Genomic DNA, 15813 nt, shown 5'->3' on the forward strand with positions numbered 1-15813 from the left:
GAAAAAGAAAAAGAATAGAAGAGAAATACTAGACCTAAGTTAGATAATGATCCTTCCCATATAAAATTCTTCTCTCAGTATCATAAAGGCAAGGATTCTTAGTCTACTGGATAGACTTCAAGGACTCTGAACTCTCTGAAAGAGCACACAACATTTTAAACACAAGTGTACACATTTTAAATGTATTTTTTTGAAGAATGGATCCATAAGATATTTTAAAAGGGCCATGACCCCCCAAAACTTAAGAACCCACTGCATTAAAGGAGTGTCTTAGGAGTTCCCATTGTGCCTCAGTGGTTAACGAATCCGACTAGGAACCATGAGGTTACAGGTTCGATCCCTGGCCTTGCTCAGTGCGTTAAGGATCCAGTGTTGCCGTGAGCTGTGGTGTAGGTCACGGACATGGCGGATCTGGCGTTGCTGTGGCTGTGGTGTAGGCCAGCAGTTACTGCTCCGATTCGACCCCTAGCCTGGGAAACCTCCATATGCTGCTGGTGCGGCCCTAGAAAAGGCAAAAAGACAAAAAAAAAAAAAAGGAGTGAAGGAGTGTCTTAGCTTTAGCTAAGACCTCATACAAATTAGAAGAAAACACTAATACTGCTAAAGATGAGTAAATAAAGGACATAAAGAGACAGCTCAAAAAAGAGAAAATAGAGTTCCTGCCATGGTGCAATGGAATCAGTGGCATCTCTGCAGTGCCTCGATGTAGTTCGATCCCCAGCCTGGCACAGTGGGTTAAAGGATCCAGCACTGCTGCAGCTGCTGCATAGACTGCAACTGCAGCTTGGATTTGCTCCCTGGCCTGGGAACTCCATATGCCAAGGGACAGCCAAAAAAGAAAAAAAAAAGAAAAAAGAGAAAGTAAGTAAACTTGCAAAAATGGGAAAAAAATGTATAATTAATAAAAGGAATGCAATCCAAAATAGTATCATTCATACTTCACTTATCAGATAAGGTGACAAGGTTTTAAAAAGATAAAGAGCATTAGGGGAGTTCCTGTTGTGGCGCAGTGGTTAACGAATCCAACTAGGAACCATGAGGTTGCGGGTTCAATCCTTGGCCTTGTGCTCAGTGGGTTGAGGATCTGGCGTTGCCGTGAGCTGTGGTGTAGGTCACAGATGCAGCTCGGGTCCCACGTTGCTGTGGCTCTGGTGTAGGCCAGTGGACTCTAGCCTGGGAACCTCCATATGCCACGGGAGTGGCCCAAGAAATGACAAAAAGACAAAAAAAAAAAAGTAAAAAGATAAAGAGCATTAGGGAGAATAAAGTGGAATGGGACTCACTGGTGGGACATAGATCATCACTACCTTTTTTAAAAGCTATCTAACATTAAATATGAAAATTCCTTTCACCAGATGAATTCTACTTCTTGAAAACTATATTAAGAAATAAATTAAAAATGCAAAAATTTATGTACAAAGATGTTCAATGCAGTGTTATTATATTTTTTTAACTGGCAACTAATTGCTCAACAAGGACTGGTGAAATAAACATGGATCTGTCTTTATGTGCAATCATTAAAACATATTAATGATACATGAAATTGCTTATGACAAGTTATCAAACACTAAATACACCTTGATCTCAGTTACATTAAAATAAATACAATATAAATAAATTACCAGAAAGAAATATGACAAAATGCTAACACTAAAGTGATTTTCTGTCAGTGGTGTACACTGGGAGGGAAGGGGAGAGAAGAGACTGCTGTTTTCTTTTACTTTTTTTTCTTTTCTTTTCTTTTTTTTTAAGGCTGCACCTGCAGCAACTGGAAGTTCCCTGGCTAGGGGTCAAAGCCTCATCTGCAGACCATGGCTCAGCTTGTGGCAATGCCAGATCCTTAACCCACTGAGCGAGGCCAGGGATCAAACCCACATACTCATGGACACTATGTCAGGTTCTTAACCTGCTTAGGAATGAAGAGAACTCCTCTTTTTCTTATTCCTCTATATTTTCAATTTTTCCACAGTGGGCATGTATGATGTCCATTCATTTATTCATTATTTTATGATTTTTTAAAAAAAGCATTTACAAAGCACATGGTAAATTATTTAAATAGTACCTACAGAATGGTGTGGATAAAAAGCAAGAACCTCTCAGCATTCAATGAACATTTTTTTGGGTTTCCTTACAAAAATCAGCTATTCACTGTATTATTTTTATAATCAGAAGTTAAAAATATACCTGGTATCCTTAATTCTATTTCAGTCTAATTTTGATAAATCTACCTATGCAGAATTTCATTTTATTTTCTTGAAAACTACTTCCACCAGACTGAAGAGGTACTAATCTCCTAGTGCTAATATTATCAAGGCTTTGTAAAGAAGTTCAGCTTAACTCTATTCATTACCTTCCTAATTTCAATCATATTCTATCTTTTTTTTTATTTTTTTATTTTTTGTCTTTTGTCTTTTTGTTGTTGTTGTTATTGTTGTTGTTGTTGTTGCTATTTCTTGGGCTGCTCCTACGGCATATGGAGGTTCCCAGGCTAGGGGTTGAATCGGAGCTGTAGCCACCGGCCTACGCCAGAGCCACAGCAACGCAGGATCCGAGCCGCGTCTGCAACCTACACCACAGCTCACGGCAACGCCAGATCCTTAACCCACTGAGCAAGGGCAGAGACCGAACCCGCAACCTCATGGTTCCTAGTTGGATTCGTTAACCACTGCGCCACGACGGGAACTCCCTCATATTCTATCTTAACACTCCAGACTATATTCAAAGATGCCTTCTTGGAGTTCCCGTTGTGGCTCGGTGGTTAACGAATCCAACTAGGAACCATGAGGTTGCAGGTTCCATCCCTGGTCTCACTCAGTGCGTTAAGGATCCAGCGTTGCTGTGAGCTGTGGTTTAGGTCGCAGATACGGCTCAGATCCCACATTGCTGTGGCTGTGGCGTAGGCCTACGGCTACAGCTCTGATTCGACCCCTAGCCTGGGAACCTCCATATGCTGCTGGTGCAGCACTAGAAAAGACCAAAAAAAAAAAGATGCCTTCTTTTCACAGCTGCCCATCTATAAACTTTCAGATTTATTTTAATAAAAGTAGGCTGGGTGTCAAAAAGAGGCAATTTCAAACATAAGTATAGAAAAAAATGAATGAACAATTTTATCCCCTAAACAGAGATAAAACTTAGAAATCCAGGAAAACAAATCACTATGTGACCTAAGAAGGTTATTTTAGAAATACCTGCTTTGGATTCCAAACCATATGAGTAGAAACTATGTAAAAATACAAATACACGTAAATGAAAAAATGATGTAAAAATGAGAGTAACTATCAAATCTGATCTTCAATTTCCATTATTGTCATTACAATTTTTTGGGGAAAAAAACCTCACAACATCGGTTGGAGTTCCTGCTGTGGCACAGTGGATTAGGAATCTGACTACAGCGGCTCAGGTCTCTGCAGAGGTGGGGGGTTCAATCCCTGCCCCTGTGAAATGGGTTAAAGGATCCAGTGTTGCCCCAGCTGCAGTGTAGATAGCTGGTATGGCTCAGATTCAATCCCTGGCCCGGGAACTTCCATATGCTTCGGGTGCAACCATTTTAAAAAAACATAGGAGGAAAACCTTATATTGCTTACGTGCAGGCCTTACTAGGTATTATAGCAGACTCTAACTTTAATGATTAGATTAGATTTTAATGACTTACAATGACTTCTACAAGTTTAGGAGTAAACTGATGGAAAATAGGCATTTTATAAAACAAGCACTGTTCAGCACAAAAGGAATCTGTTAACCTTAATTCTGATGTGGATTAAAGAAATAAACTGGATTTTAGTACAATCTGTTAAAAACTGCCAACAAGCAAAGAAGCTAAGAAAGGAAAATAAGATATACCAATCTACTCTGTAGAAATGTGATTCTATTTAGTACCTTTGTCCTTCTTGAAGTCCAGTGCATCTTGCTTATCTGTGACAATTTCCTTCATGTTAACAACACTTCGGTGGATTAGCTGGCGAAGGATTTTGATCTCGCGAATGGCTGTGATTGGGAAGCCCTCTTTTTCATTGTCCAGTCTCACCTTCTTCAGAGCTACTAGCTCTCCTGCCACAACAAATTCAAACTGTTATATTATCAATTAGCATTTCTTAGCCACCATCATGAACCACCTAAAATAAGCTCTAGCTGTGAGAGACGGACTTAAGGCCTACTTAAATGCTACATGCCAGATGCTTTTCTATTGTTTTTAAAATAAAAAATCTCAGGAATTCCCACTGTGGTGCAGTAGGTTAAAGATCTGGTGTTGTCTCCATGGCGGCTCAGGTGGCAGCTGCGGCCAGATTTGATCCCTTGGCCCAACAACATCTAATGCCACCAGTGCTGCAAAAAAAAAAAAAAAAAAAAAAAAAAAGACAAAACCATGTTCACTTTCTTTGATTTTTTAAGACTTTAAATTTTTTTTTTTGCCTTTTTGCTTTTTCTAGGTCTGCTACCGCGGCATATGAAGATTCCCAGGCTAGGGGTCTAATTGGAGCTGTAGCTGCCGGCCTACACCACAGCCACAGCAACATGGGATCCGAGCCTCGTCTGCAACCTACACAGCTCATGGCAAGGCCGGATCTTTAACCCACTGAGCAAGGCCAGAGATCGAACCCGAAACCTCATGGTTCCTAGTCGGCTTCATTAACCACTGAGCCACGACGGGAACTCCAAGACTTTAAAATTTTAATTCAATATTTGGTTAGGCCTAAAAATTTTGGATTATTAAAACATAGCAATAATTCAACTACTTCATTTTATCTTTAAGAACCAAACCTCTACCAAAAAACAACTTATACATTTTATTTTTAGCTTCTCTTATTAAATTCTCAGCAATTTGACTATAAAACACTTACAAAAGAACAACCAGAAGAAAGGTTTTCCTAGACAGTAATAATTATACTATTCTTTTGGAAAATTTTAGTCTTTTTAATAACTTTTGGAGACCAAATTAGAACTCAAAATTTACTTTTGCTAAAATCTACTTAAGACATCAATATTGCTAAATTTTTAACCTTCTGACATGTAGAATTCTGTGGCAACATTTACCTGTATCTTTGTCCTTGGCTTTATATACTTGGCCATAGGTTCCCTCTCCAATAATCCCAATAATGTCAAACTTGTCCACACAGCGTTTCCCCCAGTCACTTTCTGTTTGTCTTCTTTCTCCGTAACGAGGACAACAAATTCTAAAAAGGGCAAAACAAAATTAAAAACAGACAAAAAAGTTATTTTTAAAAATTAAGTGTATTCAGGAGTTCCCTTGTGGTGCAGCAGGTTAAGGACCCAGCATTGTCACTGCAGAGGGCTGCTGTGGCATGGGTTGGATCCCTGGCCCAGGAACTTCCACATGCAGTGGGTATAGCAAAAAAAAAAAAAGAGCATTCAAAGAAGAAAACAGAATTATTATTACTATTTTTTTTAGGGCCACACCGCAGCATATGGAAGTTCCCAGGCTAAGGGTTGAATAAGAGCTGGAGCTGCGAGCCTGTACCACAGCCACAGCCACGCCAGATCTGAGCCAAACTTGTGATCTACATCACAGTTCATGGCTACGCTGGATCCTTAACCCACTGAGTGACGCCAGGGATCGAATCCATGTCCTCCTGGATACCAGTTGGGTTCATTACTGCTGAGCCATGACAGAACCCCCCGAATTCTTTCACGATGATTTCTTTGGCTCCTGAGTCTTTTATCAGTTTCTTTACTAAAAAGGCAATAATCAAATGATATGAAAATAGTTTAAACAGTCTCTGACAGTGGCTAAGACAGATTTTTTTTTGCTTTAGAAGGAAATAAGATCAATTAACAATAGATTTGCTGCTTACTTCTAACCTCTATTGAGTACTGGCTTCCTCAACTATAGATTGGGAAAATAATCCCTACATCATAGGGTTACTGTGAAAGTATAACATGAGGCTTTGGCAATAATATGTGATCAATAAATGGCAACTTTTTATTACTAAGATTCTACTACATTTATGGCATGTTAATTTACGTAGTTTAGAAAAAAAATTCTCACAGCTACTAATTTTTCATTAATGTGTACATTACTCTGAATAAAAGGCATTTTTTCTTCTTTAATACTCTAGGTATTATGAATCAAAAGATACAATGGCATCAATGTTCATGGTATATTTGCATCTGGAAAACTACTGCTTTTCTAAAAAATACAGTGAGGTATCCATGCAGATGAAAGGCTTTTAAACATTAAAATAAGATCTACATTTAGGCCTAATTTTATATCACCCCATTGGTACAGGCTGTGGAAGAGCAATATTAAGGCCCAAAAGTAAGTAAGAAAGCTATAATTAAGGACGAGTTCTTCCAAAAACTTACTTTGGTCTCTTTTTGTATGGTTGCTGAGGTGGTGTGATTGCCTTTGGTTCTGGAGAGTCTGGGGGAGATGGATCCCCACCAGGGAGCTCTGGAGGGAGAGGGAGGTCTGTGAGTAGGTGACGTGGCCTTTGTTCCTTCTCTTTCTTTACAGGTTTTGAAGGTAGGGTTTCTTTTGGACTAAACAACGGAGAAAAGAAAAGAAAAAAAAAAATCACAATTACTTAAAGGTTGTGCAAATAAAACTTTTCAAAGATTATAACATCTATTAAAAGATTAAAAACATTTTACTTTAAAGGGAAAAAAAACCCAGAAGTATAACAAATAAATGGAGTTTATCACAGTTAGATACTTGGATTTTGCAGAAAAACAAAAAACTACATTTAAAAACAATTTAAAAATCTAGGATATTATTTGTAGATCCTTTAATGAACTTCTTCTTTAACATCCTCCCTAAAATTCTATCTGGATTTTTTTTTAGTGAGATGAAATAAAATGCAGGAAATTATCTTAAATTTGCAAAGTACCACTGCAATTCATGGAACCACCAAACCTATTCTATATATTAACCAGGAGAGACTTAAATAACGATTGAAAGCCCAACAATGTAATATTATATTGCTAAAGATGTGGAGAGAAAATTGGAAAAAGCCAAAGTATTTCAGAATGTTTTGTAAGAAATACAGCTAAGCTTGAAATCAAAAGTAGTGGGAAATATACTGATTTAATTGGTTTGGAAGCAAAAGGCAACCACATCTGGCCAGCCAAAATGGATAAATAACCCTCAAACTAAAAACCTAAAGAGAAAGAGTCCAAGAGACTATTTCAGAATCATTAAAGCACTGGTAACAGAAGGCCTCCCATAACAATCAACAAATTATAATAGTCCGTGGGGAAAACAAAAGGGATGGCTTTTCTGAAATAGAAAATTCAGTTTACAGAGTTCTTGTCGTGGCTCAGTGGTAAGGAACCCAATTAGTATCCATGGGGATGCAGGTTCGATTCCTTGACTTGCTCAGTTGCCGCTGCCATGAGCTGTGGCATAGGTCGCAGACGTGGCTCAGAGTTCCCATTATGGTACAGCAGAAATGATTATGACTAGGAACCATGAGGTTGTGGGTTCAATCCCTGGCCTTGCTCAGTAGATTAAGGATTCGGCATTACCGTGAGCTGTGTGTAGGTCACAGATGTGGCTCGGATCCTGTGTTGCTGTTGTGGCCGTGGTGTAGGCCAGTGCCTACAGCTCTGATTTGACTCCTAGCCTGGGAACTTCCATATGCCATGGTGCGGACCTAAAAAGCGGGGAAAAAAAAAAAAAATCCCCCAAAAAGAAAATAAAAATAAAAGGACCTGAGACTGCTAACCATGGTAGGAACCTCCTCTACTTTTTACAAGTGGTTATAGAAAAAAAATTTTTCATGAATACTTTCATTGAACATAGAATTTTCATAAAGAACATATCTCATAGTTCATTTTGTGGTGCAGTGGGTTAAAGGACTGGTGTTGCTGTAGCTGGGACATAGGTCAAAGCTGTGGCTGTGGCTCAGATTCAATCCCTAGGCTGGGGAACTTCCATGTGCCATGGGTGCAAATATTAAAAAAAAAAAAAAAGATCTCTTGCAATTTATCGTTTTTATTTTTCATTTTTTGCTTTTTGGGACGTTCCTGTGGCACATGGAGGCTCCCAGGCTAGGGGTCGAATCAGAGCTACAGCTGCTGGCCTACACCACAGCCACAGCAACGCCAGATTTGAGCCACATCTGCGACCTACGCCACAGCTCATGGCAATACTGGATCCTTAACCCACTGAGCAAGGCCAGGGATCGAACCCACAACCTCATAGTTCCTAGTCAGATTCACTTCTGCTGTGCCACAATGGGAACGCTGCAATTTATCTTTTTAAAGCAAATGGCTGCCCTCTGTGTTTGAAACACAATCTGAAAAGCTACTTCCTACCAATTTTCATCATTTTAATTTCTTACAAGTCAGACAGAATAACAGAAGTTAGTTTGTACTACATCAACCACAACTGGGGTAGTCAAGGGAACACAAAACAATCACCTAAAACTTTCTGTTAAATTACTGATAGAGATGAACACACATCATTATAATCTGCATTAAGATTTGGGGACAAAACCTGTTACTAGAAAACTTTTTTTGAGTCAGAATGCCATATAGAATTTTTAAATTTCCCCAATTTTTAAGGCATTCAAGGAAAGAAAATTCCTAATTTTTCAATTACCAAGATCAAAATATTCTTTATAAATTTCAATTCCTCACAATTCATAAATAGATTGGTCTTACATCACTAGAATCAAATTATCTGAATTCTTTCACCATCATTTCATGTAAGTTCAGTCTATGTTTTATATTTAGGTCTCATTTTCTCTGAAGTTTATGGGTTTTAATATTGTTTGCTATTGTGAAAAGGTACACTGCTTCTGAAAAATTGTATTTTTAGCATGTTTATTTCAGGAAAGAAAGAGTGACAGGGTATGTACTACCATTTTAGGGTACACAAGTTAAACATATTACAAATTACAAATGTACCAAAAACCTTAGAAAAATGATGGCCCATAAAACTGCAATGCTTAACAATATTATGGTCTTTAGCATTTAAGGTATGGCACTCAAATAAAGCTCTACATAGTTCTGAGGACATGCGGTACATGAAAAGAAAATCTAAAATAATGGAGCAGAAACTAAACATCTAGTCATTACTTAGATTCAGTACCAGGGAAGTGCTGATCTACACTATCAATATCAGTATTTCCTGGTTCTCCATTTATACTTGTAGATGGGTTTCCATGTGGTGAGCAGGTTGCATAATGCTTGTATATAACTTTAAAAAAAAAAAAAAAAAGTTAGCCAAGCTCCAAGACTGCACAAATTTTAGAATCTGGAGAGTCTACTGGAACTTATGATGATGGGATTTAATCTGTAGGTACAATATAATAAATAATTATATATTTTACTAAATTAATAAATTAACTATAATCTCTAATAAATCTTTATTGTTAATAAACATATGAACTTACATATGAAATATTCAAAAAGAAAATTCTTATTTTAAAAATTTAAAATAAACTACTTTAAATATGCTCATTTATCTCCTTCCCCTTAAAACATGTTGTTTAAAAGTGATTTTTTTAAACTTCTACTAAAAATGAGTTGAATACATTAAAACCAGAAATTCTTTCAGCACTGTAATAGAAACCAAGCTTTCTATCAGCAAAATCCTATATCAAATTGGAATGTTTACATAGGTTTTTTTCTACAAGAGTTCAATACTTTAAAAACACAGCCTTTAAGAAAAATGCAGACTTTACTGAAGTCTGATAAAACTCCAAATGAACCAGGCTAAAAAAAAAAAATAAAGAGATTTTATTTTATTCTTTTTTAGGGCTACCCATAGCATATGGAAGCTCCCAGGCTAGTGGTCGAATGGGAGCTACAGTTGCTGGCCTACACCACAGCCACAGCAATGGCTAGATTCAAGCCGTGTTTGTGACCTACACCATAGCTCATGGCAATGCCAGATCCTTAACCCACCGAGCAAGGCCAAGGATGGAAACCTGGGTGCTCATGGATACTAGTAGGGTTTGTTACCACTGAGCCATGACGGGAACTCCAAAGAGGAGATTTAAAAAACCCTACCTGGTTAACTGAAAATTTAAAGAATATACAGATGAACTCCTTAAGAGCAGCAGATCCCCATGAATAGCTATGTTCATAAGGAATGTACTATTCCTCCAAGGTGGATGTTTGGCAGCCTTTGCTTCTTGAAACCGAGCATTGTAGGCCACGAATCAGAAGAGTTTTTGCAATACCATTAATTACATTTGCTCCTGCATGTGATACCTAGTTAATACACTTCTGACCAATACATATGTTTGAAAGAAAAGTTTCATTCTTTTTCTAAAAGGACAAATCCTATAATACAAGCTTTACGTCATCCATGTGCCAAACAATTTTTTTTGCCTTTTCGTCTTTTCTAGGGCCACACCTGAGACACAGGGAGGTTCTCAGCCCAGGGGTCCAGTTGGAGCTGCAGCCGCCGGCCTAGGCCAGAGCCACAGCAATGCGGGATCCAAGCCAGGTCTGCAACCTACACCACAGTTCATGGCAACGCCAGATCCTTAACCCACTGAGCGAGGCCAGGGATTGAACCCGCAACCTCATGGTTCCTAGTAGGATTCGTTAACCACTGCGCCATGACGGGAACAATTTCTTAATTACATGCCTGAAGTCATTTCACATAAGCTCTGACCCTGGCTCCTGCAGTAGTTTTACTTATTCAAATAATCAATATTTAATGAATGGATTCTCTGTTTTATATTTAAAGCATTGCAGGCAATAAAGAGATATATAAAGAGATATATAAGTCAACATTTAAGCTTTTGCAGCCTCACGAGAGATAGAGAGGAATATGAGTTCCATGTGCAACTCTTAGATTCCTTCCTGAAAAGTTTCCTTACATAAAATTATTGTTCACGTAAAAGATAGGTGCAGCTAGTACATGGGTAGGGTGACACCAAATAAATATATAAAGACAAAAACAAAGAAACTATCTTGAATTTTAAATTAGTACACAGTGGAAGTTCATGTCAAGGCTCAGTGGAAATGAACCTGACTAGTATGCATGGGGATGTGGGTTTGATCCCTGGCCCTGCTTTAGTGGGTTACGGACCTGGTGTTGCCGAGAGCTATGGTGTAGATCGCATATGTGGCCTGGATCCTGTGTTGATGTGGCTGTGGCATAGGCCGGCAAGTGCAGCTCAGATTGGACCCCTAGCCTAGGAATCTCCATATGCTATAGGTGTGGCCGTAAAAAGAAAATAAATAAATAAATTAGTACATAGCAAAAACATAAAACTGATAGTGGAAATCTTCACTTCCATTCTTCTACTTTTAATAAGGACTATTAGGTAAAACAGCTATACTTTCAGAATCAGAATTGATACATAACAAAAACAGTCTTTCTCACTTCATTCTCTCTTACACATTCTTAAAGACAGCCACACATACTCAAATAAGCACTGAATGGCCTTTACCCTACATTTGAAATCTAAAAGATAGAAATCTCTTTGTGCCTTCTATCAAAATTATTTCAGCTCTGGTTCTGGAAATCTGCACTCTATGCTGATACATGACATGTAGGTTCAACGGCTATTTGGTTAGCACAGTATAAATTTCAAAACGAAGATTCTTTGCCTCTTTGACATTGTTTTAGCCACTATGTAAACAATTTTTTTTTTGGCTGCACCTGCAGCATGCCTAACAAACCTGTGCCACAGCAGCAACCCAAGCCACTGCAGTGACAATGCCCAATTCTTAACCTGTTGTGCCACAAGAGAACCCCTAAACTAATATTTAAACAAGGTTCTTGTGGCTAGACAGTGGCCTTGGATCCCTTTGGATGATACTCAATTATTTCTTTTTCCAACAAAAATTATAAAAATACATAGTTTAGAAGTTCCTGTCGTTTGGTGCAGCAGAAACGAATCCGACTAGGAAGCAAGAGGTTGTGGGTTCGCTCCCTGGCCTCGCTCAGTGGGTTAAGGATTCCGCGTTGCTGTGGCTGTGGTGTAGGCCGGCAGCTGTAGCTCTGATTCAACCCTTACTCTGGGAACCTCCATATGCTGCAAGTGCGGCCCTAAAAATAAAAAATAAATAAATAAATAAAAGTTTTTATCCACGAGAAGTATATTGCATACTTCAAATTTTTCTATATAAATTTCAGGTTCTGTTCTTCTCCTTTGTAGTTCTTGGGATATGGCAGAATTCATAAAATATTAATATTAGAAACAGGGGAGTTCCTGTCATGGAGCAGTGGTTAACGAATCCGACTAGGAACCATGAGGTTGCGGGTTCGATCCCTGCCCTTGCTCAGTGGGTTAACAATCTGGCGTTGCCATGAGCTGTGGTGTAGGTTGCAGACATGGCTCTGATCCCGCGTTGCTGTGGCTCTGGCGTAGGCTGGGGGCTACAGCTCCAATTGGACCCCTAGCCTGGGAACCTCCCATATGCCACGGGAGCGGCCCAAGAAATGGCAAAAAGACCAAAAAAAAAAAAAATAGAGCTCTTTCCATCACCCCATTGTGAATTTATATTCTAATTAGCAAAGATTCTACATATTGTTCTTTTGCTTCTTATAGAATAATTTTTTTTTAAAGTAGCACTTTTCCTGCGTCAGGAGAAAAAAAAAGCTTTTATAACACATTTTTGAAACCACTGAGAATATTTAATATTATTATTATTGTTGTTTATATGCTATTAATATTATTTTATAAAATTAATGATAAGCTTTTTAGGGTGATAAAGATATTTTGATTATACAGAAAAATGTTGGGAGTTCCCGCTGAGGCTCGGCAGTTAACGAATCTGTCTAGGATCCATTAGGATGCAGGTTCAATCCCTGGCCTCGCTCAGTGGGTTAAGGATCTGGCATTGCATGAGCTGTAGTAAAGGTCACAGATGAGGACTGGATCCCACATTATTGCAGCTGTGGCACAGGCCGGCAGCTGTAGCTCCGACCGGACCCCTAGCCTGGGAACCTCCATATACCGTTGGTTCGGCCCTAAAAAGACAAAAAAAAAGAAAAAGAAAAATGTTGCTAGGAAAGACATGCTAAAGTATTCAGAAGTGTCATGATATCTACAGTTAAAACAAATGTGGCAAAGAGTTAACAATTGGTGAATCTAGGTAAAGAATGTAAGAGTAGTAATCATAGTCTCTTAATTTTCCTTCACTTACTTAACATTAAAATTTTTTAAATTTTGAATCAAAATTATCAATAAATACACTTGTGAGAAAAAGGGTTACTGGAGCTCATACTGTAATTCTTTTTTCCTGATGTCATACATAAGGACGTTTCCACTAAAAACCAAACACTGAAGGTGTTTCCTATTCATGAAAGCATTCTAAATAGTCATTCATTAGAGCAATTTTGACAAAGCTTGAGAACAGAAAATACATTACACTTAGATAAGTAGGGTTAAATTTTTCCAGTTAACTATGGAACTTACCTATCCATGTCATCATCTCCAGGTAATAAGGGTGGGAGAGGCAGAGGAGGCAACGTTGAAGTTTTTAGATGTGGAATAGCAGCTGTTACAGATACTTGAGTCTTCACAGAAACCTGTACAGGGGGCTGAGAATTTGCCTGAGAGGACAGAGTAGATGTCCGTGGGTGAGTAGAAGGGGGCAAAGTTGAAGTACTAGAAGCAAGAACCTGACTAAATGCTGGTTGGGGAGGAGGCAGAGGTGGTTGCTGTGGAATAGCTGGTAGTGGAGGCAAAGGTGGCAAGGGGGGTGTCTGAGGTGGAGGGGTAGTAGTTGGTAAAGGAGGTGGAGAAGTAACTGTGGGGAGAGGTGGAAGGATCTCCTTTTCAGATGTCTCTGTCTCTTTTGGAGTAACAATCTCCTCTTTCAGTGCTACAGGTTTAGAGTCTTTCGTTGCCTGTACTTTCAAATCTTTCAGGACAGGATGCTTCTCAGAGTTCTCATCCGACTTTACTTTCCCTGTGTCTAAAGAATTTTTGACCTCTGTGTTTAGATGTGTTACATTCACCAGTTCAGTATCTGGGGCAGATTTTTCCAATTTTACACCCCTGGGTAACTTTTTAGACTCCAAGCCTGAATCCTTAGCTTCTACTGAACTGTTCTCTTTTCTAGGCAAAAATATAGGTGAACCCTTGGATTCCTTTCCATCCATTTTTGCTGCAGCAGCAGCTGCTGCTCTTTCCTTCTTTTTCCTACTGAGTTCAGCTCCCAAGCTGGAGTTCAACGGAAGCCTGACAGGTGAGATACTGGAATGTCGACTGCGTGACCCGGATCTCTTCTTTTTACTATGGGAAGATGAGTGTCTTGAATACACAGGACTTCTACTTCTAGACTTCATGGATTTTCTACTGGAAAAAGAAAAAAGATGAATAGATCACAACAATATAGAAGAAAATAGAACAGTTTAACTATGGAGAACTGTAACTTAAAAAACCTGCTTTGAGTATTTAGCAATCTTAAAAAGAGATTAGGTATCATCAAATAATAATAATAACATATCAACAGCATCAGTTCATCAGTTTTAACAAATATAAGATGTTAACAATAGTGGAACTGAGTACAAGGACATAAAAGAATTCTTTGTATTATCTTCACAATTTTTCTATAAACTGTGAGTTCCCACTGCGGCACAGTGGGTTAATGATCTGACTTGTCTCTGTGGAGGTGCAGGTTTGATCCCCAGCCAGGTTCAGTGGGTTAAGGATCTGGCATTATTTGGTATAAGTTGCAGCTCCAGCTCAGATTCATTCCCTGGCCCAGGAACTTCCATATACCGGGCAGGGGGGAATGCAAAAAAGAAAAGAACAAAACAAAACAAAAAACTGTTCTTGGAGTTGTGTGGTGGCCTAGCAGTTAAGGGTCCTGTATCACCAATGCTATGGCACAGGTCTGATCCCTGGTCCAGGAACTTCTGCATGCCATGGGCATGACCAAAAACAAACGAACCCCCCCCCCCAAAATTGTTTTTACTTTAAAATTAGATTAAAAGGAAATAAATCCTGCACGGCAATATATACAACATATTTCAGTCTTTCTAACACTATGCCAGATCCCTCAACTCACCCTGCAGGGCCAGGGCTCAAACCTGCAACCTGGTGCTTCAGAGGCGCCACTGATCCCATTGTGCCACAGCATAAACTCTACAGTGATTAGGGTTTTTTTTTGGTATATGGAAGTTCCCAGGCTCGGGGTCGAATTGGAACTACAGGTGCCACCCTAAGCCACAGCCACACCAGATCCAAGCCACATCTGCAACCTACACTACAGCTCACAGGAATGCCAGATCCTTAACCCACTGATCGAGGCCAAGGATCAAACCTGCATCCTGTGGATACAAGTTCCGTATCGTGAGCCACAATAGGAATTTCACAATGATTACTTTTAGAATTTTGGTTTAAATATGTGATAAAGGAAAAACATGATTTTTGGGGGGTCACACCTATGGCAAACGGAAGTTCCTGGGCCAGGGATCAAATCCAAGCTGCAGCTAAGACCTATGCCACAGATGCAGCAACGCCAGATCCTTAACCCACTGTGCCACAGCAAGAACTCCTGAAAACATGATTTGTAAAAGTCATATTTAATGCTAAAGGTGGGTTTATCAAAAGAAACCGGCATGCTTCACCAAAACCTAATTTTACCTTTTTTTTTTTTTTCGCTTTTTAGGGCCAATCTGAGGCATATGGAGGTTCCCAGGCTAGGGGTCGAATCAGAGCTGAAGCCACCAGCCTATGCCACAGCCACAGCAACTCAGATCCCAGACATGTCTGCAACCCACATGATAGCTCATGGCAACACCAGATGTGTAACCCACTAAGCAAGGCCAGGGATCAAACCGGTGTCCTCATGGATACTAGTCGGACTGTTTCCATCACTCCATGATAGGAACTCCTCACCATGACAGGAACTCCTCCAAAACCTACATTTTTT

The 15813-nt window shown here is 39.2% G+C and overlaps 1 protein-coding gene across 8 annotated transcripts in view; it reads right to left on the reverse strand.

Moving 5' to 3' along the window:
• Positions 1-15813, reverse strand: part of CDK12 (cyclin dependent kinase 12) — a 72414-nt gene that overhangs the window by 50857 nt on the left and 5744 nt on the right. For 7 of the 8 annotated variants that reach the window (XM_047759256.1, XM_047759255.1, XM_047759254.1 and 4 more), the window contains exons 2-5: positions 13347-14231; positions 6322-6498; positions 5032-5171; positions 3877-4047 (exon numbers count right to left, since the gene is read on the reverse strand). In XM_047759256.1, coding sequence (XP_047615212.1) covers positions 3877-4047; positions 5032-5171; positions 6322-6498; positions 13347-14231 — 1373 coding nt within the window. The remainder of the gene's footprint in view (positions 1-3876; positions 4048-5031; positions 5172-6321; positions 6499-13346; positions 14232-15813) is intronic. The other variant, XM_047759250.1, reaches the window with a different exon arrangement.

Source organism: Phacochoerus africanus, chromosome 14, assembly GCF_016906955.1.
Source record: "Phacochoerus africanus isolate WHEZ1 chromosome 14, ROS_Pafr_v1, whole genome shotgun sequence".
Taxonomy (NCBI): domain Eukaryota; kingdom Metazoa; phylum Chordata; class Mammalia; order Artiodactyla; family Suidae; genus Phacochoerus; species Phacochoerus africanus.